Raw genomic sequence first — 26,061 nt, forward strand, 5'->3', positions numbered from 1 at the left:
TGAATTGGGAGCTGGTTCCACAGGAGAGGAGCCTGAAAGCTGAAGGCTCTGCCTCCCATTCTACTCTTACAAACCCTAGGAACTACAAGTAAGCCCGCAGTCTGAGAGCGAAGCGCTCTAATGGGGTAATATGGTACTATGAGGTCCCTAAGATAAGATGGGACCTGATTATTCAAAACCTTATAAGTAAGAAGAAGAATTTTAAATTCTATTCTAGCATTAACAGGAAGCCAATGAAGGGAGGCCAACACGGGTGAGATATGCTCTCTCCTGCTAGTCCCCGTCAGTACTCTAGCTGCAGCATTCTGAACCAACTGAAGGCTTTTTAGGGAACTTTTAGGACAACCTGATAATAATGAATTACAATAGTCCAGCCTAGAGGAAACAAATGCATGAATTAGTTTTTCAGCATCACTCTGAGACAAGACCTTTCTGATTTTAGAGATATTGCGTAAATGCAAAAAGGCAGTCCTACATATTTGTTTAATATGCGCTTTGAATGACATATCCTGATCAAAAATAACTCCAAGATTTCTCACAGTATTACTAGAGATCAGGGAAATGCCATCCAGAGTAACAATCTGGTTAGACACCATGCTTCTAAGATTTGTGGGGCCAAGTACAATAACTTCAGTTTTATCTGAGTTTAAAAGCAGGAAATTAGAGGTCATCCATGTCTTTATGTCTGTAAGACAATCCTGCAGTTTAGCTAATTGGTGCGTATCCTCTGGCTTCATGGATAGATAAAGCTGGGTATCATCTGCGTAACAATGAAAATTTAAGCAATACCGTCTAATAATACTGCCCAAGGGAAGCATGTATAAAGTGAATAAAATTGGTCCTAGCACAGAACCTTGTGGAACTCCATAATTAACTTTAGTCTGTGAAGAAGATTCCCCATTTACATGAACAAACTGTAATCTATTAGACAAATATGATTCAAACCACCGCAGCGCAATGCCTTTAATACCTATGACATGCTCTAATCTCTGTAATAAAATTTTATGGTCAACAGTATCAAAAGCAGCACTGAGGTCCAACAGAACAAGCACAGAGATAAGTCCACTGTCCGAAGCCATAAGAAGATCATTTGTAACCTTCACTAATGCTGTTTCTGTACTATGATGAATTCTAAAACCTGACTGAAACTCTTCAAATAGACCATTCCTCTGCAGGTGATCAGTTAGCTGTTTTACAACTACCCTCTCAAGAATCTTTGAGAGAAAAGGAAGGTTGGAGATTGGCCTATAATTAGCTAAGATAGCTGGGTCAAGTGATGGCTTTTTAAGTAATGGTTTAATTACTGCCACCTTAAAGGCCTGTGGTACATAACCAACTAACAAAGATAGATTGATCATATTTAAGATTGAAGCATTAAATAATGGTAGGACTTCCTTGAGCAGCCTGGCAGGAATGGGGTCTAATAAGCATGTTGATGGTTTGGATGAAGTAACTAATGAAAATAACTCAGACAGAACAATCGGAGAGAAAGAGTCTAACCAAATACCGGCATCACTGAAAGCAGCCAAAGATAACGATACATCTTTGGGATGGTTATGAGTAATTTTTTCTCTAATAGTCAAAATTTTGTTAGCAAAGAAAGTCATGAAGTCATTACTAGTTAAAGTTAATGGAATACTCAGCTCAATAGAGCTCTGACTCTTTGTCAGCCTGGCTACAGTGCTGAAAAGAAACCTGGGGTTGTTCTTATTTTCTTCAATTAGTGATGAGTAGAAAGATGTCCTAGCTTCACGAAGGGCTTTCTTATAGAGCAACAAACTCTTTTTCCAGGCTAAGTGAAGATCTTCTAAATTAGTGAGACGCCATTTCCTCTCCAACTTACGGGTTATCTGCTTTAAGCTACGAGTTTGTGAGTTATACCACGGAGTCAGACACTTCTGATTTAAAGCTCTCTTTTGTCAGAGGAGCTACAGCATCCAAAGTTGTCTTCAATGAGGATGTAAAACTATTGACAAGATACTCTAACTCCCTTACAGAGTTTAGGTAGCTACTCTGCTCTGTGTTGGTATATGACATTAGAGAACATAAAGAAGGAATCATATCCTTAAACCTAGTTACAGCGCTTTCTGAAAGACTTCTAGTGTAATGAAACTTATTCCCCACTGCAGGGTAGTCCATCAGGGTAAATGTAAATGTTATTAAAAAAATGATCAGACAAAAGGGAGTTTTCAGGGAATACTGTTAAGTCTTCTATTTCCATACCATAAGTCAGAACAAGATCTAAAATATGATTAAAGTGGTGGGTGGACTCATTTACTTTTTGAGCAAAGCCGATAGAGTCTAATAATAGATTAAATGCAGTGTTGAGGCTGTCATTCTCAGCATCTGTGTGGATGTTAAAATCGCCCACTATAATTATCTTGTCTGAGCTAAGCACTAAGTCAGACAAAAGGTCTGAAAATTCACAGAGAAACTCACAGTAACGACCAGGTGGACGATAGATAATAACAAATAAAACTGGTTTTTGGGACTTCCAATTTGGATGGACAAGACTAAGAGACAAGCTTTCAAATGAATTAAAGCTCTGTCTAGGTTTTGATTAATTAATAAGCTGGAATGGAAGATTGCTGCTAATCCTCCGCCCCGGCCCGTGCTACGAGCATTCTGACAGTTAGTGTGACTCGGGGGTGTTGACTCATTTAAACTAACATATTCATCCTGCTGTAACCAAGTTTCTGTTAGGCAGAATAAATCAATACGTTGATCAATTATTATATCATTTACCAACAGGGACTTAGAAGAAAGAGACCTAATGTTTAATAGACCACATTTAACTGTTTTAGTCTGTGGTGCAATTGAAGGTGCTATATTATTTTTTCTTTTTGAATTTTTATGCTTAAATAGATTTTGCTAGTTATTGGTGGTCTGGGAGCAGGCACCGTCTCTACGGGGATGGGGTAATGAGGGGATGGCAGGGGGGAGAGAAGCTGCAGAGAGGTGTATAAGACCACAGCTCTGCCTCCTGGTCCCAACGCTAGACAGTCAGTTTGGAGGATCCCAAAAAATTGGCCAGATTTCTAGAAATGAGAGCTGCTCCCTCTAAAGTGGGATGGATGCCGTCTCTCCTAACAAGACCAGGTTTTCCCCAGAAGCTTTGCCAATTATCAATGAAGCCCACCTCATTTTTTGGACACCACTCAGACAACCAGCAATTCAAGGAGAACATGCGGCTAAACATGTCACTCCCGGTCTGATTGGGGAGGGGCCCAGAGAAAACAACAGAGTCCGACATTGTTTTTGCAAAGTTACACACCGATTCAATGTTAATTTTAGTGACCTCCGATTGGCGTAACCGAGTGTCATTACTGCCGACGTGAATTACAATCTTACCAAATTTACGCTTAGCCTTAGCCAGCAATTTCAAATGTCCTTCGATGTCGCCTGCTCTGGCCCCCGGAAGACAATTGACAATGGTTGCTGGTGTCGCTAACTTCACATTTCTCAAAACAGAGTCGCCAATAACCAGAGTTTGATCCTCGGCGAGTGTATCGTCGAGTGGGGAAAAACGGTTAGAGATGTGAACGGGTTGACGGTGTACACGGGGCTTCTGTTTAGGGCTACGCTTCCTCCTCACAGTCACCCAGTCAGCCTGCCTTCCCGACTGCACGGGGTCTGCCAGGGGGGAACTAACGGCGGCTAAGCTACCTTGGTCCGCACCGACTACAGGGGCCTGGCTAGCTGTAGAATTTTCCACGGTGCGGAGCCGAGCCTCCAATTCGCCCAGCCTGGCCTCCAAAGCTACGAATAAGCTGCACTTATTACATGTACCGTTACTGCTAAAAGAGGCCGAGGAATAACTAAACATTTCACACCCAGAGCAGAAAAGTACGGGAGAGACAGGAGAAGCCGCCATGCTAAAACGGCTAAGAGCTAGTAGCTACGCTAAGCTAGCGGATTCCCAAACAGGGAATCCGACACTAGACAGGCTGTGGAGCAGCACAGGTAACGCACGACAACAGTGCTAAAATAAAATAAAAATCCACTAGACAGGCTGTGGAGCAGCACAGGTAACGCACAACAACAGTGCTAAAAAATAAAATAAAAAAAATAAATAAAAATCCACTAGACAGGCTGTGGAGCAGCACAGGTAACGCACGACAACAGTGCTAAAATAAAATAAAAATCCACTAGACAGGCTGTGGAGCAGCACAGGTAACGCACGACAACAGTGCTAAAAAATAAAAATAAAAATCCACTGGACAGGCTGTGGAGCAGCACAGGCAACGCACGACAACAGTGCTAAAACAAAATAAAAATCCACTAGACAGGCTGTGGAGCAGCACAGGTAACGCACGACAACAGTGCTAAAACAAAATAGAAATCCACTAGACAGGCTGTGGAGCAGCACAGGTAACGCACGACAACAGTGCTAAAACAAAATAAAAATCCACTGGACAGGCTGTGGAGCAGCACAGGTAACGCACAACAACAGTGCTAAAACAAAATAAAAATCCACTGGACAGGCTGTGGAGCAGCACAGGTAACGCATGACAACAGTGCTAAAACAAAATAAAAATCCACTAGACAGGCTGTGGAGCAGCACAGGTAACGCACGACAACAGTGCTAAAACAAAATAGAAATCCACTAGACAGGCTGTGGAGCAGCACAGGTAACGCACAACAACAGTGCTAAAACAAAATAAAAATCCACTAGACAGGCTGTGGAGCAGCACAGGTAACGCACGACAACAGTGCTAAAACAAAATAAAAATCCACTAGACAGGCTGTGGAGCAGCACAGGTAACGCACGACAACAGTGCTAAAACAAAATAAAAATCCACTAGACAGGCTGTGGAGCAGCACAGGTAACGCACAACAACAGTGCTAAAACAAAATAAAAATCCACTGGACAGGCTGTGGAGCAGCACAGGTAACGCACAACAACAGTGCTAAAAAATAAAATTAAAATAAAAATCCACTGGACAGGCTGTGGAGCAGCACAGGTAACGCACAACAACAGTGCTAAAAAATAAAATAAAAATAAAAATCCACTAGACAGGCTGTGGAGCAGCACAGGTAACGCACGACAACAGCGCTAAATAAAAATCCACTGGACAGGCTGTGGAGCAGCACAGGTAACGCACGACAACAGCGCTAAATAAAAATCCACTGGACAGGCTGTGGAGCAGCACAGGTAACGCACAACAACAGTGCTAAAAAATAAAAATAAAAATCCACTGGACAGGCTGTGGAGCAGCACAGGCAACGCACGACAACAGTGCTAAAACAAAATAAAAATCCACTAGACAGGCTGTGGAGCAGCACAGGTAACGCACGACAACAGTGCTAAAACAAAATAGAAATCCACTAGACAGGCTGTGGAGCAGCACAGGTAACGCACGACAACAGTGCTAAAACAAAATAGAAATCCACTAGACAGGCTGTGGAGCAGCACAGGTAACGCACAACAACAGTGCTAAAACAAAATAAAAATCCACTGGACAGGCTGTGGAGCAGCACAGGTAACGCACAACAACAGTGCTAAAACAAAATAAAAATCCACTAGACAGGCTGTGGAGCAGCACAGGTAACGCACGACAACAGTGCTAAAACAAAATAAAAATCCACTAGACAGGCTGTGGAGCAGCACAGGTAACGCACGACAACAGTGCTAAAACAAAATAGAAATCCACTAGACAGGCTGTGGAGCAGCACAGGTAACGCACAACAACAGTGCTAAAACAAAATAAAAATCCACTAGACAGGCTGTGGAGCAGCACAGGTAACGCACGACAACAGTGCTAAAACAAAATAAAAATCCACTAGACAGGCTGTGGAGCAGCACAGGTAACGCACGACAACAGTGCTAAAACAAAATAAAAATCCACTAGACAGGCTGTGGAGCAGCACAGGTAACGCACAACAACAGTGCTAAAACAAAATAAAAATCCACTGGACAGGCTGTGGAGCAGCACAGGTAACGCACAACAACAGTGCTAAAAAATAAAATAAAAATAAAAATCCACTGGACAGGCTGTGGAGCAGCACAGGTAACGCACAACAACAGTGCTAAAAAATAAATAAAAATAAAATCCACTAGACAGGCTGTGGAGCAGCACAGGTAACGCACGACAACAGCGCTAAATAAAAATCCACTGGACAGGCTGTGGAGCAGCACAGGTAACGCACGACAACAGTGGTAAAAAATAAAATAAAAATCCACTGGACAGGCTGTGGAGCAGCACAGGTAACGCACGACAACAGTGCTAAAAAATAAAATAAAAATCCACTGGACAGGCTGTGGAGCAGCACAGGTAACGCACGACAACAGTGCTAAAAATAAATAAATAAATAAATAAATAAAATAAAATAATAAAATAAAAATCCACTGGACAGGCTGCGGAGCAGCACAGGTAACACACGACAACAGTGGTAAAAAATAAAATAAAAATCCACTAGACAGGCTGTGGAGCAGCACAGGTAACACACGACAACAGTGCCAAAAAAAAATAAAATCAAAATCAAAATCCACTGGACAGGCTGTGGAGCAGCACAGGCAACGCACGACAACAGTGCTAAAATAAAATAAAAATCCACTAGACAGGCTGTGGAGCAGCACAGGTAACACACGACAACAGTGCTAAAAAATAAAATAAAATAAAAATAAAAATCCACTGGACAGGCTGTGGAGCAGCACAGGTAACGCACAACAACAGTGCTAAAAAATAAAATAAAATAAAAATAAAAATCCACTGGACAGGCTGTGGAGCAGCACAGGCAACGCACGACAACAGTGCTAAAACAAAATAAAAATCCACTAGACAGGCTGTGGAGCAGCACAGGTAACGCACGACAACAGCGCTAAATAAAAATCCACTGGACAGGCTGTGGAACAGCACAGGTAACGCACGACAACAGCGCCCAATAAAATAAAAATCAAAATCCACTGGACAGGCTGTGGAGCAGCACAGGTAACGCACGACAACAGTGGTAAAAAATAAAATAAAAATCCACTGGACAGGCTGTGGAGCAGCACAGGTAACGCACGACAACAGTGCTAAAAAATAAAATAAAAATCCACTGGACAGGCTGTGGAGCAGCACAGGTAACGCACGACAACAGTGCTAAAAAAAAAAAAAAAAAATAAATAAATAAAAAAAAAATAATAAAATAATAAAATAAAAATCCACTGGACAGGCTGCGGAGCAGCACAGGTAACACACGACAACAGTGGTAAAAAATAAAATAAAAATCCACTGGACAGGCTGTGGAGCAGCACAGGTAACACACGACAACAGTGGTAAAAAATAAAATAAAAATCCACTGGACAGGCTGTGGAGCAGCACAGGTAACACACGACAACAGTGCCAAAAAAAATAAAAATCAAAATCCACTGGACAGGCTGTGGAGCAGCACAGGCAACGCACGACAACAGTGCTAAAAAACAAAACAAAAATCCACTGAACAGGCTGTGGAGCAGCACAGGTAACACACGACAACAGTGCTAAAAATAAAATAAAAATCCACTGAACAGGCTGTGGAGCAGCACAGGCAACACATGACAACAGTGCTAAAAATAAAATAAAAATCCACTGAACAGGCTGTGGAGCAGCACAGGTAACACACGACAACAGTGCTAAAAATAAAATAAAAATCCACTGAACAGGCTGTGGAGCAGCACAGGTAACACACGACAACAGTGCTAAAAATAAAATAAAAATCCACTGGACAGGCTGTGGAGCAGCACAGGTAACACACGACAACAGTGCTAAAAATAAAATAAAAATCCACTGGACAGGCTGTGGAGCAGCACAGGTAACGCACGACAACAGTGCTAAAAAAATAAATAAAAATCCACTGAACAGGCTGTGGAGCAGCACAGGTAACGCACGACAACAGTGCTAAAAAATAAAATAAAAATCCACTGGACAGGCTGTGGAGCAGCACAGGTAACACACGACAACAGTGGTAAAAAATAAAATAAAAATCCACTGGACAGGCTGTGGAGCAGCACAGGTAACACACGACAACAGTGGTAAAAAATAAAATAAAAATCCACTGGACAGGCTGTGGAGCAGCACAGGTAACACACGACAACAGTGCTAAAAAAAAATAAATAAATAAATAAATAAAAAAAATAAAATAAAATAATAAAATAAAAATCCACTGGACAGGCTGCGGAGCAGCACAGGTAACACACGACAACAGTGGTAAAAAATAAAATAAAAATCCACTGGACAGGCTGTGGAGCAGCACAGGTAACGCACGACAACAGTGCTAAAAAATAAAATAAAAATCCACTGGACAGGCTGTGGAGCAGCACAGGTAACACACGACTACAGTGCTAAAAATAAAATAAAAATCCACTGGACAGGCAGACAAATTAAGTCATGACTTTGATCTGAAATGTCCAACAGAACCCCAGAATCAGAACTAAGGCACTGATGGAGTTAGAACAATCAGGCAGAAATGTGACATCATCCATCATGAAGAGAGCACTCCTTCACCATGACCGCCAGTCTGCTGACCGAGGAGGGAGTCATTAACCCAAAATCAACATAATTAACACCAGATCTGTGACGTTGTGTTGTATTGATGTGTTTGTAGGCCAAATAGTTTTTTTTTTTTTAACCAAGAGGACCTCTGGCTCCGCATCCAAACCTTCCTGTGTTCTGTCCTTCAGCCATTATTGATCTGAATCTTTTTGAATAGAATCATTTATCTTTAATCTGATTGTCAAAACTGACACTTTTACATTTACATCTTCTTTACCACAAAGTCTCAGTTGTCCAAAAACATGCAAATTTCAGCATTTTGTACGTCATCAAATATCATCAGTATTAAGTTTTTCCATCATGTTGTGCAAAAGCTGCACATATTAACATTATTGTGTTTATATTCTTAACACTATGGAAGTACAGTAGGAAATGAAAACAGAACAAGCTTCATACCACTCCATTTGATATAAAAGTATAGTAAGTATAAAAACATATTGAAAAAGTTAACATCTTTCTGTACAATTTTTTTTTCTTTACAAAAGACTTTAATATTAAATTTCAGCTATAAGTTCTGAGGTTTTCTCAAACCAAACTGTGTAACAGTTATTCCCAAAATTTGGGCCATGGCTCCCTGTGGGGACATGAAGGTACTGCAGGTGATCTCTTTGATCATTTTGTAATAAAATTACAAATTAAAAAAAAAAACAATAAAAAACATATTTGTTTTTAAACGCAATCAGAAGCCTCAAAGCATACCCATGAGATTTAAATCATGCATTAGTCTTCATTTTTCTGAACCCATGCACCACACACACACACACACACACACACACACACACACACACACACACACACACACACACACACACACACACACACACACACACACACACACACATACACACACACAAATGCTCCATCTTTGTCCCAAGTGTTGAACATAACTTATGTTCTTAAGGTTGGTAATGGCTGCTCTCCAAAAATTTGCACGTTATTATGTTCACATGTGACAGTTGTTCCTGGTTGGAGTCAAATCAGGAAGCAGCCACACTCCCGTGTGTCTTGAATCACTGGAGCGTACCAGGACTTGTAGAAAGTGGTTCGTCACTTTGCACTTCACAGTTCAGAGTGACTGTGGCCTCTTCAGCCATGCAGACCTCAGGGTCCACTTCAGGGTCTGCATCAAAAACCACAAGAGAGACAATTACAATCTACATCAACACAACGGCTGATTTTACCAGAAAAAAAAAACCAAATATAAAATACCAAAAATAAAACCCCAAACACCGTCATCATCTTTCAAAAGCAGTAAAACACAGTATTAGAAGTTTATCTCGGTATTAGATACACCGTCATTTACGAGCTAAAAGCTGCTGCTTTTTTCACACGCTTTCAACCCTGCAGCTTAAACAACTGAAATACGTCCATTAATGCATTGATTGGCAGAGTAAAATACACGTAGTAAATATAAATTCTTACCTGTTAGTTTCAGGGGGATTGATCTAAATAAATAATCCACATAAAGCCTTTTTAAAAATCCAAAACAGTGTCTAAACATGAAGAAAAGTCCCTCCCTCAGTACACACAGCTGTGCCATGAGAGCTCCTCTCCCCACCGAGTCTTGGCGATTAAATTACAGCCACAAAGAAATAAAATTAAATAATTTTAAAATTTGTCCCTTTTGTTTTTGTGTTGAGTGTACAAGTCACTGTAACGTCCAACGTGAACCTTAACTACACTACCCACAATGCTCCCTGTGACGACCGGCCAATCATGTTTTGCACTTAATGATGACGTCATCAGCAGGCGACAGGCAGCCAGTCTGTTCCGTGGCTACAACAAACGGACTAAAATGTTTGATTTTAGGGTTTACAAATGTTTTTGACCATTAAACTTTACCAGCAAAGAATGTTATCGGACTGAAAGTTATCGGAATTAAATTTATCGGAAGATAATTGGGCCAATGATGGTTTTAAAACTTATCTGAAAAGCTAATCCGATAGCAAAAACATTCGCTTCAATAATTATCTGCTATCGGATTGAGCTGAACTGTGCCCACCTCTGCAATTACATTAGATTAGATACTCATATTTAGAACTTTATTAAGCCATTGGGAAGACTTTCAAGGATTATAACACAAGTATATTATTAATGTTTTTAAACAAAAATACCATCAGTAATTTCAAGAAGCACACACACACACACACACACACTCATCTTCAACTGCTTAGTCCAGTTAAGGGTTGCGGTGGGCTGGAGCCTATCCCAGCAGTCATAGAGCATGAGGTGGGGTACACCCTGGACAGGATGTCAGTCTGTCGCAGGCCCACATAAACACATTCACACCTACGGACAAGTTTCCAGTCCACCTAACCTTCGGGTCTTTGGATGTGGGAGGAAGCCATAGCACCCAGAGAGAACCCACGCAAACACGGGGAGAACACACAAACACCGCACAGAAAAGCCACAGGTGGGAATCAATCCCATGACTTTCTTGCTGTGAGGAAGCAAGCATGCTTCATGCTGAACATGTCCACGGATAGGCTTACAATCATGAATACTTTGTGTTGCAAACTAGGATGTGAGTTAACATGTGAGGACCTTAAACACTAATTTAAAAACAAACCCATGGAATTTAAATGATGAATTATTCTTCAGTTTTCTGAACCCATGCACCACACACGCATGCACACACACACACACACACACACACACACACGCGCGCACGCGCACACACACACACCACACACACACACACACACAAAAATGCTCCATCTTTGGCCGAAGTGTTGAACATAACTTATGTTCTTAAGGTTGGTAATGCTCTCCAAAAATTTGCACGTTATTATGTTCACATGTGACAGTTGTTCCTGGTTGGAGTCAAATCAGGAAGCAGCCACACTGCAGTGTGTCCTGAATCACTAGAGCGTACCAGGACTTGTAGAAAGTGGTTCGTCATGTTTCACTTCACAGTTCAGAGTGACTGTGGCCTCTTCAGCCATGCAGACCTCAGGGTCCATTTCAGCGTCTGCACCAAAAACACAAGAGAGACAATTACAACCTACATCACACAGAGAGAAGCAAATATGTGCCAACTTCTGTTCCTGTAACACAACGGCTGATTTCACCAACAGACTGTTGGTTTGAAACCTTCAAGTGAAACATGGAAACTGGCATATTTTATGGGAGCTCTTTGAGTACCCAGACATTGTGCTCCACTCATCCTCTGTGTTGTCACACATCAGTTTCTGCATGGACAATGTGATGGCCCCTTCACACATAATATGAAGTTGGGTGAAAGAAGCAGAAACTGGCCAAAGAACTGAGAAATACAAATGAAATGGGGAACCGCAAAACATTCCACCTGTTGTCTGGAGGGACACACTGTCAGACAGGCAAGAACGATACAGCGGCGACAGTTTTCAAACGCAGTGGGTGCACCTGGAACGTCTGACACCACATCGCACTGCTGCTGTGGGGGGGGGCACATCCCAAACTCCCCCCCACCTAATCCTTCTAATTGAGTGGACAATGCAAGTATGAGCCTTCTGTTCATCTGTATATGGTCATAGACATACAGTCCAGAAATGACATGAATGAAGCAGTGCACTCTTATCATGTCCACATCTGCTGGGGCCGTGTGTCCAGCTGGCCCCACACATAGAATGAGCAGCACGTGTCCAGCGAGCAGTGCGCTGAAGGACACCGCATCATGTGGACCATAGCTGACGTGGGTGACGTGACATTCAGATCACCAGCTGAATGTACACATGATCAGATGGTTCTTTTCACAAGGTATAGACTGCTGATGTGTGCGCTGACATGGTCGCTCCTGCCTGTTGCAAAGGTGATGTGTTTTTATGTATTTCCATGTGAGGACAGCATGCCCACACATGTGCCTCATGGTGGAGTGTCATCAGGTGATGTCCTTCATAACACAGTATGTGTTTTCCAGCTGTGACTTGCAGCTCCACAGATCCCAACAGCAGCAGCTGGCATGGACACGCCCACCTTACAGAACGAACTCAGCTCAAAGACAAAAGTGTCACTCTCTGTTCCTTTGTTATGTGATTATTTATGTCATGTATTTGTTATGTAATTATGTATGTAGTTATTTAATTGTCTTGTTCTCTGTGTTTTTAATTTAACACATCATGTGCACTGAGCCACTGTCAGCTGGAGCTGATGAGAGCATGAGAGCCCACCCACACATGTGCATTGCTGTAGTGTTCTTCATGTTGTTGACGGCACGACATATGTCCTCCAGCTGCATTGCGAGTACACAGCGGTCAGCTGTTCCATCTGGACATTACAGCTGTCCAGATGTAGGCTGCGCTGGACAGCGATCACACTCCAGCCACCTCAGTCGCACCTGACAATGTTGGTTCATGGTGTGGAGGGGGGTGGGTGACACACTTGCATGCCACATGTGTTGCGGGGGGGGGGGGGGGGAGCGACACACTCGCACACCACATGTGTTGCGTGGGTGGCACACTTGTATAATATATGTGTTGCTTGGTAACAGCACACTCGTGGGGCAGTTAGACATTGTGGCAGTCGGCTCGAATGTGGTTGCGTGCCTTCTACTCTTGTGCCGGCTGTACGAATAGCCCCTCCTCTTCTAAGTGCCCCGCAAGTGGTGTTGGATGTTGGACTCCGGCCGACACTTGCTGAGAGGGGGTTGATTGGGCACTCGCACGGCACTCGCAGTCTTTTGGCCGCTGGTGTTAACTGCCTCGATCACGTGCCGCACGATATATCCAACCTGCGTACGACATGCCGTGCGAATATTGTAAAGATGATCAGCTGGCTATGTAACCTCATCTTGCCCACGATTGAAATGCTTTACAGGCGCAAGCAGCACGGAATGTAGAGTGCATGTGCTCTGCGCGAATGGTTGTGGCAACAGCTGTACGAGGCGTATGAGGCAGTCCAGTGGCAGCTACTGGTCTGTCAAAAAAGAGAAGCTCATTGTCAGCTTACATCATAAAATTAATCAATTTATTTATATCCAAATTCAAATATGTAAAATGGTCATAACAGTCCCTAGTTGCACAAGCATTTTACCATTTAGATCTCCATTACATACAATATTTTATGATGGGACAATCACATTAGATTAGCACTTTAGAGCCTGAGCCTGCGCAAATTTGCGCAGGGAACGGTACCCCCCTCTACTCCAAGAGCCCATCACTGTGGCACAATGATTCATTAACGAGCTATTCACTAGCCCAAACATATGTTAATGCAGCATGCAGTCCCCAGTCTGCATAGACAAACAGACTGTATGGGGTTAGAGTTACCTGATGTATGTGGGCGTATGTGTGACATTTTGACTATAAAAGCAGACACACCTTCAAGTCAAGAAGACAAACATCACAATGGCAGCAAGACAGTCAAGCAAGAAATACAATCATCTGGAAGCCTTAGCTCTTTTGCAAGCACTCCCAGATCTGGACTCGGGGAGTAGTGATGAAGATTCCTTCGTTGGTGAATCAGAGTTCATCCCCTCTGATTCCTCCTCTGATGAGGACATGCCAGCACCAACGGATTCACAGTCAAAACCTCTTCACACGAGACTTGCACATAAGTGGACTAAAAGACTAATAATTGTTACAGAGGAGGACGATGAAGAGAAACCTTCATCTGTGAAAGGAAAGTCTTCTCAATTCAGAAAAGGCAAACAGCATGCTGAAGACAAATGGTGCTAAAAACGCAGGCGCACTGGAGAAAAGTCTTCTTCATCCCAGAAGCGCAAGTGCACTAAACAGAAGTCCCAGAAAAGAGAAGGCCCAGAAAAGCAAGGACGCAAGCGAAAACTCCAAGATATTTATATTTTGCTTTTATATTGTAGCATTGTCTGTGTTCACATCTTTCTGTTTATGGTTTTATTTATATATGCTCCTAAATGCAAAACAGTTCTTCCCTTTTGGGCAATAGAGGTTTCATCTTATCTCATGTTATCTTTAGGCAGGACCTTGTGAGACAGCGGGACATGCAGTGGTGGGCACACTTCCGATAATCCGATAACAGATCATTATCGAAGATAATGTTTTCATTATCGGATTATCTTTTTAGATAACTTTAAAAACCATTATCGGACTAATGATCTTCTGATGAATTGTCATCCGATAACTTTTAGACTGATAACGTAGTAAACCAAGCTGAACAGCAGCAAACATTTTTAAAATTTAAAATCAGTTGAGATCTACCTGTTGAAAGTTTCCTAAGAGATGTATAGTTCTACCCTCCGCAAACAGAAGCGAGCTAGTTTCAGGAGAAACCACTCTATCCTCTGCAGGCAAAGAAGAACTGGTCACACACACACACACACACACACACACACACACACACACACACACACACACACACACACACACACACACACACACACACACACACACACACACACACACACACACACACACACACACACAAAAAACATTTCCATTAACACCATACTGATATTTTGGCGATATCACCCAAGTCATCCAGAGCATACATTTTTAACTTATGGTTCAAATTTTAACCAAACTAATTTTGGACAAGTTATTTAAAATTACTGTTATGCCAACACACGACACACGTCACATTAAGTGTTGGCTCGTTGTATTCACACAAAACCATAAGTCAGCATGTCTTTATTTTTCAAGACCTCTGCCTGACCGGAGCATTGTGATTGGTAGAGAACTGGTGTTGTGGCTGCTCTCAGGATGCTTCAGTGCTGTAGCCATGTAGCTTCCAGAAGGGGGCAGCATATTCAAACACAGAAGGGCTGACTCATTGTTTGGGTCTTCTTGGTGTTTAAACTCAAACTCAGCTTGTTAGTAGTTGCAAATGTACCAGAGACAATACTGGAATTTATCGGTTATCAGTTATCTGTAACTTCCCATACATTTTTGGGTGGTTCATCGGTTTATCTTTATCAAAGATAATTTTTCAGTTATCTGATTATCTGTTATCGAAGTTAATTTTTTGGTTATCTGTGCCCACCACTGGGGAGATGGAACTGTTTGGGTTCAGCGACAAATTGAGGACTTCAGCACCATTCAGCCAACACAGACAACCCAGACATCAGTCAGCAATACAGAACCGACGGAGATTGCAAGACGCAACGTGGCTAGTCCCTTGCAAAATCGTCCCTGAAAGCCATCTGAATTTTCCGAATGGTGTCCACCTGGAGGTCTCTCAGTTTCTGGAAAAAATTGATGCAGCAAAGCTCCAAATTGTTCAGACATTTATTCGCAATAAAAATCCGTCGAGACGGGTGGACCACTGCTCACACAAAGCCTGCTCACAGGCGAATGACGCAACCGACAGGCGTGAAAAAACTCACGCATGCACACGAAGGTTCAAGCTTGGCTGATGCAATCACACGTGATGCAAATCCATATGGTTTTTGAAAAAAATTAAAAGGTCGGATACTTTTCTAACAGACCTTTTATTTTATATTATTATATCTTAATCAAACATGCCCCATTCACGCAATATTTGAAAGTAAGGTGCAGACTGGTACTCACTATCACCTGACAGTTTGATCTGGTGTCACTGACCAAACAGTCCCTTCTAAAAATTGGTCCACCCTGCCTTCACTGTGCATGCATCTGAAACTGACTCTCTGAGTCTGATGCTCTACCCAAAGCAATTAAAGGGAATAATGTGATTATTAACCATCAGATGACAAAGTGAAACCTCTTAAATCATTCTAGTCAGTTATAAGCAGAAATGAGGCTGTTTTATGGATGGATGAGATTTATTGTCATTGTCATTACAAGTGCAACAACAATGAGATTACGTCCACACTCACATTTCCACAGACAAGATACAGCAATTAATCCACAATTATTACTTTTTTACTGTAATAATGGCACACATCAGAGTTAAGACAACACATATACATACATTTGACATTGTTTATGTGCACTAAACTTGAAACAGTCCGTTTTCCAAATTGAGGCAATGTGAGTGTGTGGTAGCCGTTACAACAGGAGTCGCGCCGCCGCTAGCTTGGGGGGAACAGGGACCTGTCGCAGCTAAAACCGTGCAGCCCCCGGAGAGGAGAAGGGGTGGCGTGAGCAGTGGCCGGGATGGGGTGTGTGATGGGGGGCAGGAGGGGAGGTAGGAGGGAAAGTGGAGCATGTGTTTTGTCCATGTCCATGTGTGAGTCCTTGTGTACTGGAGTTAGAGAGATAAGGAGGCAGCCAATATTCTCAAGGCCGTAGAGATTCTTCTGGAGGAAAAACAATGGGCATTTTATCCTTGAGAGGCTGATAAGCCTGCCGTGTCTGTGGCTGAGCAGTGAAAAACACTTTTCCAGCTTCACATGAACAAACCAGATCCAAATTATGAAAATTCCCCGGCCTCTGAAATCTTCACCTTCTCCTGCAAGGTGCACATTTGCTCCAAGATGTTATCCAATTTGCGTCTGAGTTCAAGGGTTAACGCAGTCTGAGAATGCATCGCCTTGCCCAACTCATTAATCATGATGGACAAGCGAAGGGTCGTGGTTTTGGCGGCAGCCATCTTGCCAATTTTCTGGTAGGTCTTGGCAGCACATAAGCCAATAAGTACCAGCCCTCCTACTATGAAACCAAATATGAATATGAATAAGCCCATTTGGTGTACATTTTGAATTATATCTCAATCAAAAGTGCCTCAATCACTCTAATTTTTCTGTTATGGATTTACCCACACCACCAAAATTAGACAGAGGTTTCCATTTTATGCCTGTCTATCTTCCAGTTATCAGTCAGAAACCAAGTGCCAAAAAGCAATGACAAATTGGTCATAGCAAAGATAACCAATGTCTTACTAAATAAAATCACTCACCACACTCACGCTTTTAATATAGTATAATTTTGTGGAATTGGAAACGAGTGTTGGCAGAGGTTTGTGTTCTATGAGCGTAGTGCTCTAGTTACTTATGTTAACTTAAAATTATTATTAATATTTTTTTTTTCTCTATGCTGGTGACATTATAGCTGCTAAAGAGATGCTGCCAATTGGAATTTCATTGTGTTTCTTGTACAAAGATAATAAAGCTTCTTCTTCTTCTTTTACCTGATGGAGTTTCTTGGACATGTAATGGGACGTGCTTGTCTTTGTCAACATCAGGCCGGGCGAGGTATTCTGGCACAGGACAGGACTTTCTGGTGTGAAATATCTCCTTTTTCTCTGATCCTGCAGTGAAGAACAACAGTGACATTTTATGTTGTATGTCATCATCCAAATGACGTCGTCCACGTGAGATGTGGTTCCGAGTGTAAACTTACCCAGTAAGAAAACAGAGCAGGTCTGTCCGTAGATATCGATCATGGCCCACAGGGGTTTGCTCAGGTCCACTCCCGTCAGAAGCTCCTGCTGGCTGCTCTTGTTGCTTGTGAAGTACAAGGAACCACCAGAGGAAACCCAAAACTTCAGTTCTGTACCAGGGCCACAGTGGACTGCATTTATGGCAGCGGCCCAGTGACCGGGGGTGTTGGTGAGTTTAGGAATGGCCATGTTGGGCAGAGGCAGCGTTCTGGATGTAGGAGGCACGTTGGTGAAGCCCACACACAGGGATCCATGCCAGTTTTGTAAAACGTTTTGTACTCTGAGACGAACCTTCTCCTGAATCTTCAGTGGGCGACTGCTGAACACCAGACCGTCCTTGAAGTTCTTGTTACTTCTCTCTGCGAATCGATCACCCATGCTGAGGCGGATCATGTCCCCTACAGCCTGAGTGTGGAAGGACAGAGGACCTAAACAGGACACTCCACACCTGTGTGTCCTCTCTGGACAAAAACACAAAGGGAAAAAATGGTTTAATTAGTGGTGAGGACTGATTCTTCATAACACATTTCCTCAAATCATTTTTTTTCATCCCAGTCAGGCAGATTACATCAACGTATCCAACATAAAACCTGAAAGTATAAAATATTCTTCATCATTTCAGTTCTGCAGACAACAAGCTGTGCTGCTGTTAGTCAGGTTGAAAAAAGAACAAAAACTTTCTTCTGCCTTTATGTCAATGTCAGAAAAAATCTTGGAAAAAATCCCTATCCTGTAACAGTGAGTGCATTTTCAAAAATGCATAACTCTGTCAAAAAAGATCGGAATTCTTTCACATTTAAGAGTGTTATGTCGGATGATTTGCTTCATCGACTGACAAAATTCAACCTGGATCTGATAGAGACTACAGACTTTATAGCCATTTAAATTTATCATTGAAAACCCCATTTAATATGTCTTAATCAAACATGTCGTAATCACTCTCATATCTGAAAGTGAGGTGCAGACATGGCGTTGACTATTGCCTGACATAGACTGATCTTAATCTGATCAGGATTGTGGATTTTGTGGACATCTGAATTTAACCCTCTGGAGTTGTTCACTGCAGATATGTGTCAAAGTCACATGACCAAATTAAGCATTTCTCCCATCAAATTCCCCACACTTTCACTTTTAGTCTGAATGTTTATTGAAAGTGCAGACTTCAACCTACATACCAGTTTTTAAATTTTGTTGATAGACCCAGAAAAACCTGAATAATGACTAATTTATTAAGCAATATATAGCACTGTGCTCAGGACAAATTTCCCTTTGGGGACAATAAAGTTTTTTTTTATTCTATTCTATTCTATTCTATTCTATTCTATTCTATTCTAATAATTTTCACCAGGCATTTTCCTTTATTATTATGATAAAGTATGGAGCATGTGGAAACAAAATGATAAATATTGTTTTTCTGTTAACTAAATGTTCTGTTTGACTGCTTGTGACCCCATGCTCAGTATGCAAAACATCTTCAGCTTTACAGCATCTGAATGACCCCTGGGTAAACATCTGATGAAGTCATCCCTTGAGTCTAATCACACAAATGACCTCTGAGTGACACAAACTGCTGCAAGCAAAAATAACTCCACATTGTGATCAATCACAATACAGAAGAAAAGGCACTGTCTAAAATAAAGACAGCTTCACAGTGGGACTTTGGTCACAACCTCCAAGTGAACTCTGAAAAAACATTCTCTCAGATGAAACGCACCCTTTAATCACCACAGTACTGTGAACTAGGGCTGCAGCTATCGATTATTTTAGTAATCGAGCATTCTATCGATTATTCTGGCGATTGAGTAATCGGAAAAAGTACTTTTGCATTTTAAAACATTAACAGTCCAGGGCTCTCCCTAAGTAATGGCACAATGTCACTGCGTCATCACGGAGATTGTCAAATTTACTGTATCCCTTTCTGTTTTCCTGGGTAATTATTTATTTTTTCACATCTTTACAAGTTTTGGATCTTTCCTGGTGTCAGGAGCTCAGCCAAATTCAGGCCAAAGTCTTGACATTTTGCTGAAATGGCAATGGGTTGTGGCTTTCTGTTTTTTGTTTTCCCCAACTTGTAAAATGTAACCATTTTTATTTATTTATTTATTAAGGTGGTGGACTGGGTCCAGCGACGCCGTTCGTCATAAGCAGACTACGCAGCCTGCGTGGGGCACCAACCATGTTGCACTAGTTTGCAGGGCCTCCAATTGACTGAAAAATGTGTTGAAATTATTACATTATTACATTTCAAAATCAATATGAATTATTTATGAATAGGCCCATTGTTTTTGTCTTTAAACATTGAGTAGGCCCCTACCCCATTACTTAATTGGGGCAAATTAACAGTTTTTTTCCTAATATAAAGCCCCCATCCACCCCTGCCCCGATTCCCTGAAATGGTACAGCCCTGTTCGCGTCTTTCTCTGTTCGCTGTGTCGCCTAACCAGGGTTGCCAGATGTGACTATTTCCAGTCCAATAAATGCTAAAAAATGCATGGAGGCACTAAATCCTGCGCAATTTGAACTGATTTTTTACAAAAAACTCATCCAGTGCCATATTTTTTACCCTAAACAAACCAATTGGATGGGAAAACACCCAATCTGGCAACCCTGCACCTAACTGAAGTAGCACTGCTAGCCCACATTTGATTCTGACACAAGACGACAAGTTGCCACTATGCCACAATTAAACAATGAAGCGATAGCAGGAGTCTGGAGCTGAAAAACGGAGGACAAAGAAACAAAAAGATGATGCCCGTGCATCCCTTTCTGGTAAGTACGTGTTAAAGGTTTAAATTGTTTTGATTACTTAATGTTCAGTGGTGGTAATTCTAATGCTGCTGTTAAGAAAGTTATTTATTATTTATACATTATAAATGGTGCTGCTGTTCTTTACTGTTATTGGCCTTACTTATTATAACATTGTAAATGTTCATTGCTATATGTGTATTTAATGTGAATTTTAATAAATAGTAACGGTTTGAGTAGAACTTTTGTGTGTGGGGGGGGAGGGGAGGGGGGGGGTCTCTTGTATGGGGGTGGGGGGGTGGGGGGGCTCCCTGACCAGTTATGCTTAGGATGTTGGGAAAGTGTAGTGACACGGACCCACAACAGAGGGCACAAATGAACGGACAATAGATGAACCAAAATACAACACTTTACTGTTGTGAAAACGTGCATAACGAAATACAGACAAATGCAGAATTTGGATTAGAGTCAAATGTACAAAGGGGACGTGTGGGCAGGCTCAAGGATAGGAGACGTCCGTCCAGAGAAGAGCCGGAGCCCACACGATTTCCACTGCCACTGAACCCGGAGGATACTGGAGCCGCCAAGTCCTGAGTCCCCAGGTGGCCACCGTCTCCGGCTGTCGGATCTGGTACTGCTGGCAGGAAACAAGACAGAAAGCGAGGTGAGTGTGGTGACACTCAGCAACTCCTCGCACACAGTTCAGGGATTGCAGGTGGGAATTACACCTCCACCTCCGCAAATACAACACAGTCTTTCACAGGACCTGAAACAAACCCTTGTCTTCACGGGTCGGGAAGGGTGCGGTTCGTCACCCTGTCATCCACGACCAGCTCAGCCTCCAGCTGACACAAGCAGTCAGGAACTCCTGTAGTAATCAGATAACAGTTAAGTGCGATACGGCACAGAATATGGCTGAGGAAGTTAGGTAGGCGATATCTTGGCAGCGGGGTGGAGATGTTGTCCGGCTTTTATGGAGTGTTGATGATGTGGTGATAGATGACAGCTGTCATGAGTTGATGAGTGACAGCTGTCACTCCCGGCCATTCCCGTGAGGCGGCTGCGCCCTCTTGTGCCTGAAGCCCGCACTTCAGGCAGGGCGCCCTCTGGTGGTGGGCTAGCAGTACCTCCTCTTCAGCGGCCCACACAACATAGGGCCTCCAAAACCTTAGCAGCGGCCCTGACTGGGTCCCTGCACGAATTTCTTTTTAACACTCTCTCTGGGATTCAGCCAGTGCATTTCATTTTCAGCTGAAGGTTGAACATGCAAGACTCGCAGTCACTGTTTTTTATTATTATTATTATTATTATTTTATTTGATTTCCCGTGTTTGTGAAGCATTGTGTGTTGCCCAAAAAAGCGAAAATTAAAAAGCGAAACACTCATTGCGAGTCTAAGCAAAACACAGAAGAAAGAGTGGACTTCTTCCAGAGACTGTCTGTGGCTGGGACAGTGCTGTGTGAGGTCAGTGCTGAGCCGCTCACACCGGGCAGAGAGAGGCAGCAGCTGGCTGCCGCACGTAGAGCGGCCAGCGGACGAAACTGTGTTTAAAAAACAAACAAACAAACAAACACACTGCTTTGCTTTAAATGCACAGTAAGCTATTTCAGATGATTAGCATGGACCGTTTTTTTTCCTAAAAGGCTTTATTTCATTCTATTTGTCACGCTGGAAAGCTGTAGCTTTTGTGCTAATTTGATTTGCGCTTGCTCTAGTTTTCTTCTGTTTGTTTTTCTGGGGTCATTAAAACGCCACACACAGGCCTGGCATATATACTACAATGTTAAACGATGCTTCGAAGCACAGAATTTGCCTCGAACATTTTTTGTAATCGAATTATTCAAATTACTCGACTAATCGTTTCAGCCCTAGTGTGAACCACAAACACGGTGACAAAATCCATCATTCTTAGATACAAGGGATAATCATTAAGCTTTTCAGGTGGAACTCTGTTTTAACAACCTGTTTTTGAATTCACTGTTTATGTTTTGATAGATGCATTCTTTAGACACTGTATTCATGATTGCCCATACGTGGGCTCCCCTGCTCTGTCATGTGCATAAAAACAGAGCCCAGAGAGTTGGACTTCACTCTCACTCATCAGATTACTACTGTATGCTGTATGAATGAGTGTCCGAAGCTTCGTATTAAAGAGTCTGTTATTTTGACAAACGGTCAATATCTTGACTCTTTCTTTCCACAGACAGCCTGAAAATCCTTTCGCCTCCACAAGTTGGTCAGAACAGTGGGATGCTCTCTGGACTGTCGGACCGGATCAGATGGATTGTCAAACAGATCCAGTGATCTGCCTCGTACCCGGCTTGCACTTTAATGGACAGAGGACTGACCGGTTTGATCGTCGGTGCAGCATTTCCATGAACCATGGATGTTGTACCAACAACATGGTTGAGAAAGGCTGTCATTTTGTTGTGGAAATTACAATTGATTGTTTGTCAACAGAAATTGTAGGTTAAAGTGAAATTTATTTTAACTGAGTTCGGGCCCTGGTACGGGAATTTTTATTCTCTTAGTTTGTAGGAAATGATACTACATTGTGTTATTTCTGAGGAGTGTAGGAGAATATTTAATTCTCTGAGTTTATGTAGGAGCAAAGAAAAATTCTTTGACTCTGAGTGTTGTAGAAATAATAAACACTGCGGTGTGTTATTTCTGAGATTGTAGGAAATAAAAGACCTTTTATTTCTGAGTTGAACAAAAATAAATATTTTTTCTGAGTAAAATGGGACACAAATCAGGAAAAGAAAAAGGGAAAAAGATGAGGTTGACTGGTCTTCTCTAATTGTATGGGGAATGAAAGGAAAATATGGTGAAGATTGCCTCTCTCATTTACAGTTATGGGTGAGAGATGTGGGGTTCCCAGCAGGAGGTAGCTTCGGCAGAAATGAAATGGCCAAACTAAAACAATCCATGGGTAAGAAAAAGGGGAAAATGTCAAAAACGAGGGTAAGGACAGTGAATGTGACATACATAGAAGATTGTTATACAGCGTATAATGTGTGGTTGACTGAATGTGATTTAAGAAAGAAAAGACAAAGAAGGAAGAAAGAATGTTGAAAAGAAGGAACCAGATGGGGAAAAAGACACACACACACATACACAAACATCCATGGCTCAGACATCAAGGCTTAATAATCTCTTCCCTTCTCCACCCCCTATCCATCCAATTCCCTATATCCAATTCTGAATGTGCCCGACATTAAAGGTCCAAGTCCGTGAAGGGACGACTAGTGTCCTGTGTTCCGCCAACCTTGACTGCCGCAGCAACCACGTCAGCAGTCTGCTGTTGTCCAGCCAGGTCCGTCAGCTCCACCACAAGATGTGCCTTCACCACCATCTCCACCAGATGATCCACCAGGCGCTGTGGAAGGACAACCATCTCCATCAGATGATCCACCAGGCCCTGTGGGAGGACAACCATCTCCACCAGATGATCTACCAGGCCCTGTGGGAGGACAACCATCTCCACCAGATGATCCACCAGGCGCAGTGGTAGGACAACCATCTCCACCAGATGATCCACCAGGTGCTGTGGGAGGACAACCGCAAATACAAGCTGAGGGCGTGACAACCCGATCCTGCACTCAACTGAAGGCACAACAGCAAGACCTTGCCATGCCAATGATTGAGTTTCAAGATGCCAACAGTGATAATGTCCTTGTTCACTGCCATAGGTGGCCTGAAATTATGTCAGCAGCAAGAGATTATTTCCCTCCACTCACCTGGGGAGGTGAAGACTTTGCTGAAAAGTTGAACTCATTTTGTCATGCCTGGAGACTGACAGGTGAAGAATTAACCAGCCTCCTGAAACATCTCATTCCTGTCCAGCTGTATTTAAAAATTTAAGCAGTTGTTGAGACACCCGGAGCACAAAGACTGAGACAACAGACCATCACCTGGGATGATCAAGGCAACTATGCAATCCATGTGTAGCGTGTCTGTGATGAAATTAAAGCAAAATGTCCACCTACTGTGGACATGGCTTCAATCCAAGCCTGCAAGCAAAAACCTGATAAGACTGATCGACTTTTTTGTCTGGCTGGAGAAAGAGGGCATTGCACACAGTGGACATGGGAGAGGTGATGGAGCTTACAATGCAGACAAAGAAACACTGGTTGAAGCTGTTCTAAAGTCCTGCCTGGTCCCTGTTCTGAGACCTGAAGTCCGTCAGGGGGTCGAACAAACCCCGATTGGAGGATGGGCTGACAACCGAGTGAAAGACATTCTGAAACATGCATGTCATGCTGAAGAAAGAGAGGTGGGGAAAACCACCAAGAAGAATGACAGTTATCGTCATATCATGATTATTGCATTAGAGACATCTTCAGCTGCTCTCACCATGATGTCTGTTGAGAGAGGACGTCCTCGTTAACATGGCCGATAGAACTTTGACCAGAGGCCGAACAACAGAAACTGACCCAGAGACACTGAAGATCCAGACAGCTGTTTCATTTGTGGGGCATCTGACCACTGGACCACAGAGTGCCCACAAGGCCACCCAGGGCAGGGTCACGGACATAGAAGGTTTGTTCGTGGGTGTGGTTGCAACAGAGGAGGACCATGTCCAGTTCAGCAGAACCAGAACAGCTTCGCGGACTGACCACAGCAGATGCCCAGTTCAGCACATGTTGAATCAAACACACTCAGCACAATCACACCCACGGGACAGCACACAAATATGAATTTTAAGAATAAAATAATTGATTATTTGAATAAGAAACAAACGCAAATACCCCCGGAGGTGCGACAGTTGATTTTAAATAAGATTGCAGATTTAGAGAAGCTTCCTAATTTATATGATGTGTTTTTGAAACTTGAACCTTTTGAGATATTGCCAATAGCTGTATTTACTGTCTCCCGTGACCAGTATATTATCAAGGACAAAGACATTGCCCGGTACGGCGGAGCCGGGACCCCACCCTGGAGCCAGGCCTGGGGTTGGGGCTTGCGCGCGAGCGCCTGGAGGTCGGGCCTTAGCCCACGGGGCCCGTCCGGGCCCAGCCCAACTGAGCAACGTGGGCCCACCCTCCTGTGTGTTCACCACCTGGAGAGGGGGCCATGGGGGTCGGGTGCAGAGAGGACTGGGTGGCGGTCGAGGGCGGGTGGCCCGGCGGCCTGGTCTGCGCTCACAGCCTCTGGTTGTCAGGACGTGAAATGTCACCTCGCTGGGGGGGAAGGAGCCTGAGCTTGTGAGGGAGGTTGAGAGATACCGACTAGAGATAGTCGGGCTCACCTCCATGCACAGCTTGGGCTCTGGTACCCAACTCCTGGAGAGGGGCTAGATGCTCCACTTTTCTGGCATTGCCCAGGGGGAGAGAAGGTGGGTGGAGGTAGCATTGCTCATTGATCCCCGCTTCAGTTGCCATGTGTTGGAGTTCACCCCGGAGAATGAGAGGGTCCCGTCCCAATGCCTTCTGGTTGAGGACAGGTCTCTCACTGTTGTCTCGGCCTACGGGCAGAGCGGCAGTGCAGAGTACCCGACCTTCTTTGAGTCTCTGGGAGGGGTATTAGATAGTGCTCTGACTGG

At 43.1% G+C, this 26,061-nt stretch overlaps 1 protein-coding gene across 4 annotated transcripts in view; it reads right to left on the minus strand.

The window, feature by feature from the left end:
- Window positions 1–26,061, minus strand: part of LOC117510284 (protein neuralized-like) — a 53,355-nt gene that overhangs the window by 20,721 nt on the left and 6,573 nt on the right. The window contains exons 4-7 of one of the 4 annotated variants that reach the window (XM_034169927.1): window positions 17,732–18,232; window positions 17,520–17,639; window positions 11,392–11,487; window positions 9,183–9,636 (exon numbers count right to left, since the gene is read on the minus strand). In XM_034169927.1, the coding sequence (XP_034025818.1) occupies window positions 9,527–9,636; window positions 11,392–11,487; window positions 17,520–17,639; window positions 17,732–18,232 (827 nt within the window). In that variant the 3' untranslated portion in view covers window positions 9,183–9,526. Of the gene's footprint in view, window positions 1–9,182; window positions 9,637–11,391; window positions 11,488–16,629; window positions 16,690–17,519; window positions 17,640–17,731; window positions 18,233–26,061 lie in introns of those variants that run through there. The other 3 variants (XM_034169929.1, XM_034169930.1, XM_034169926.1) reach the window with 3 other exon arrangements.

This window comes from Thalassophryne amazonica, chromosome 5 (genome assembly GCF_902500255.1).
Source record: "Thalassophryne amazonica chromosome 5, fThaAma1.1, whole genome shotgun sequence".
NCBI classification, from domain to species: domain Eukaryota; kingdom Metazoa; phylum Chordata; class Actinopteri; order Batrachoidiformes; family Batrachoididae; genus Thalassophryne; species Thalassophryne amazonica.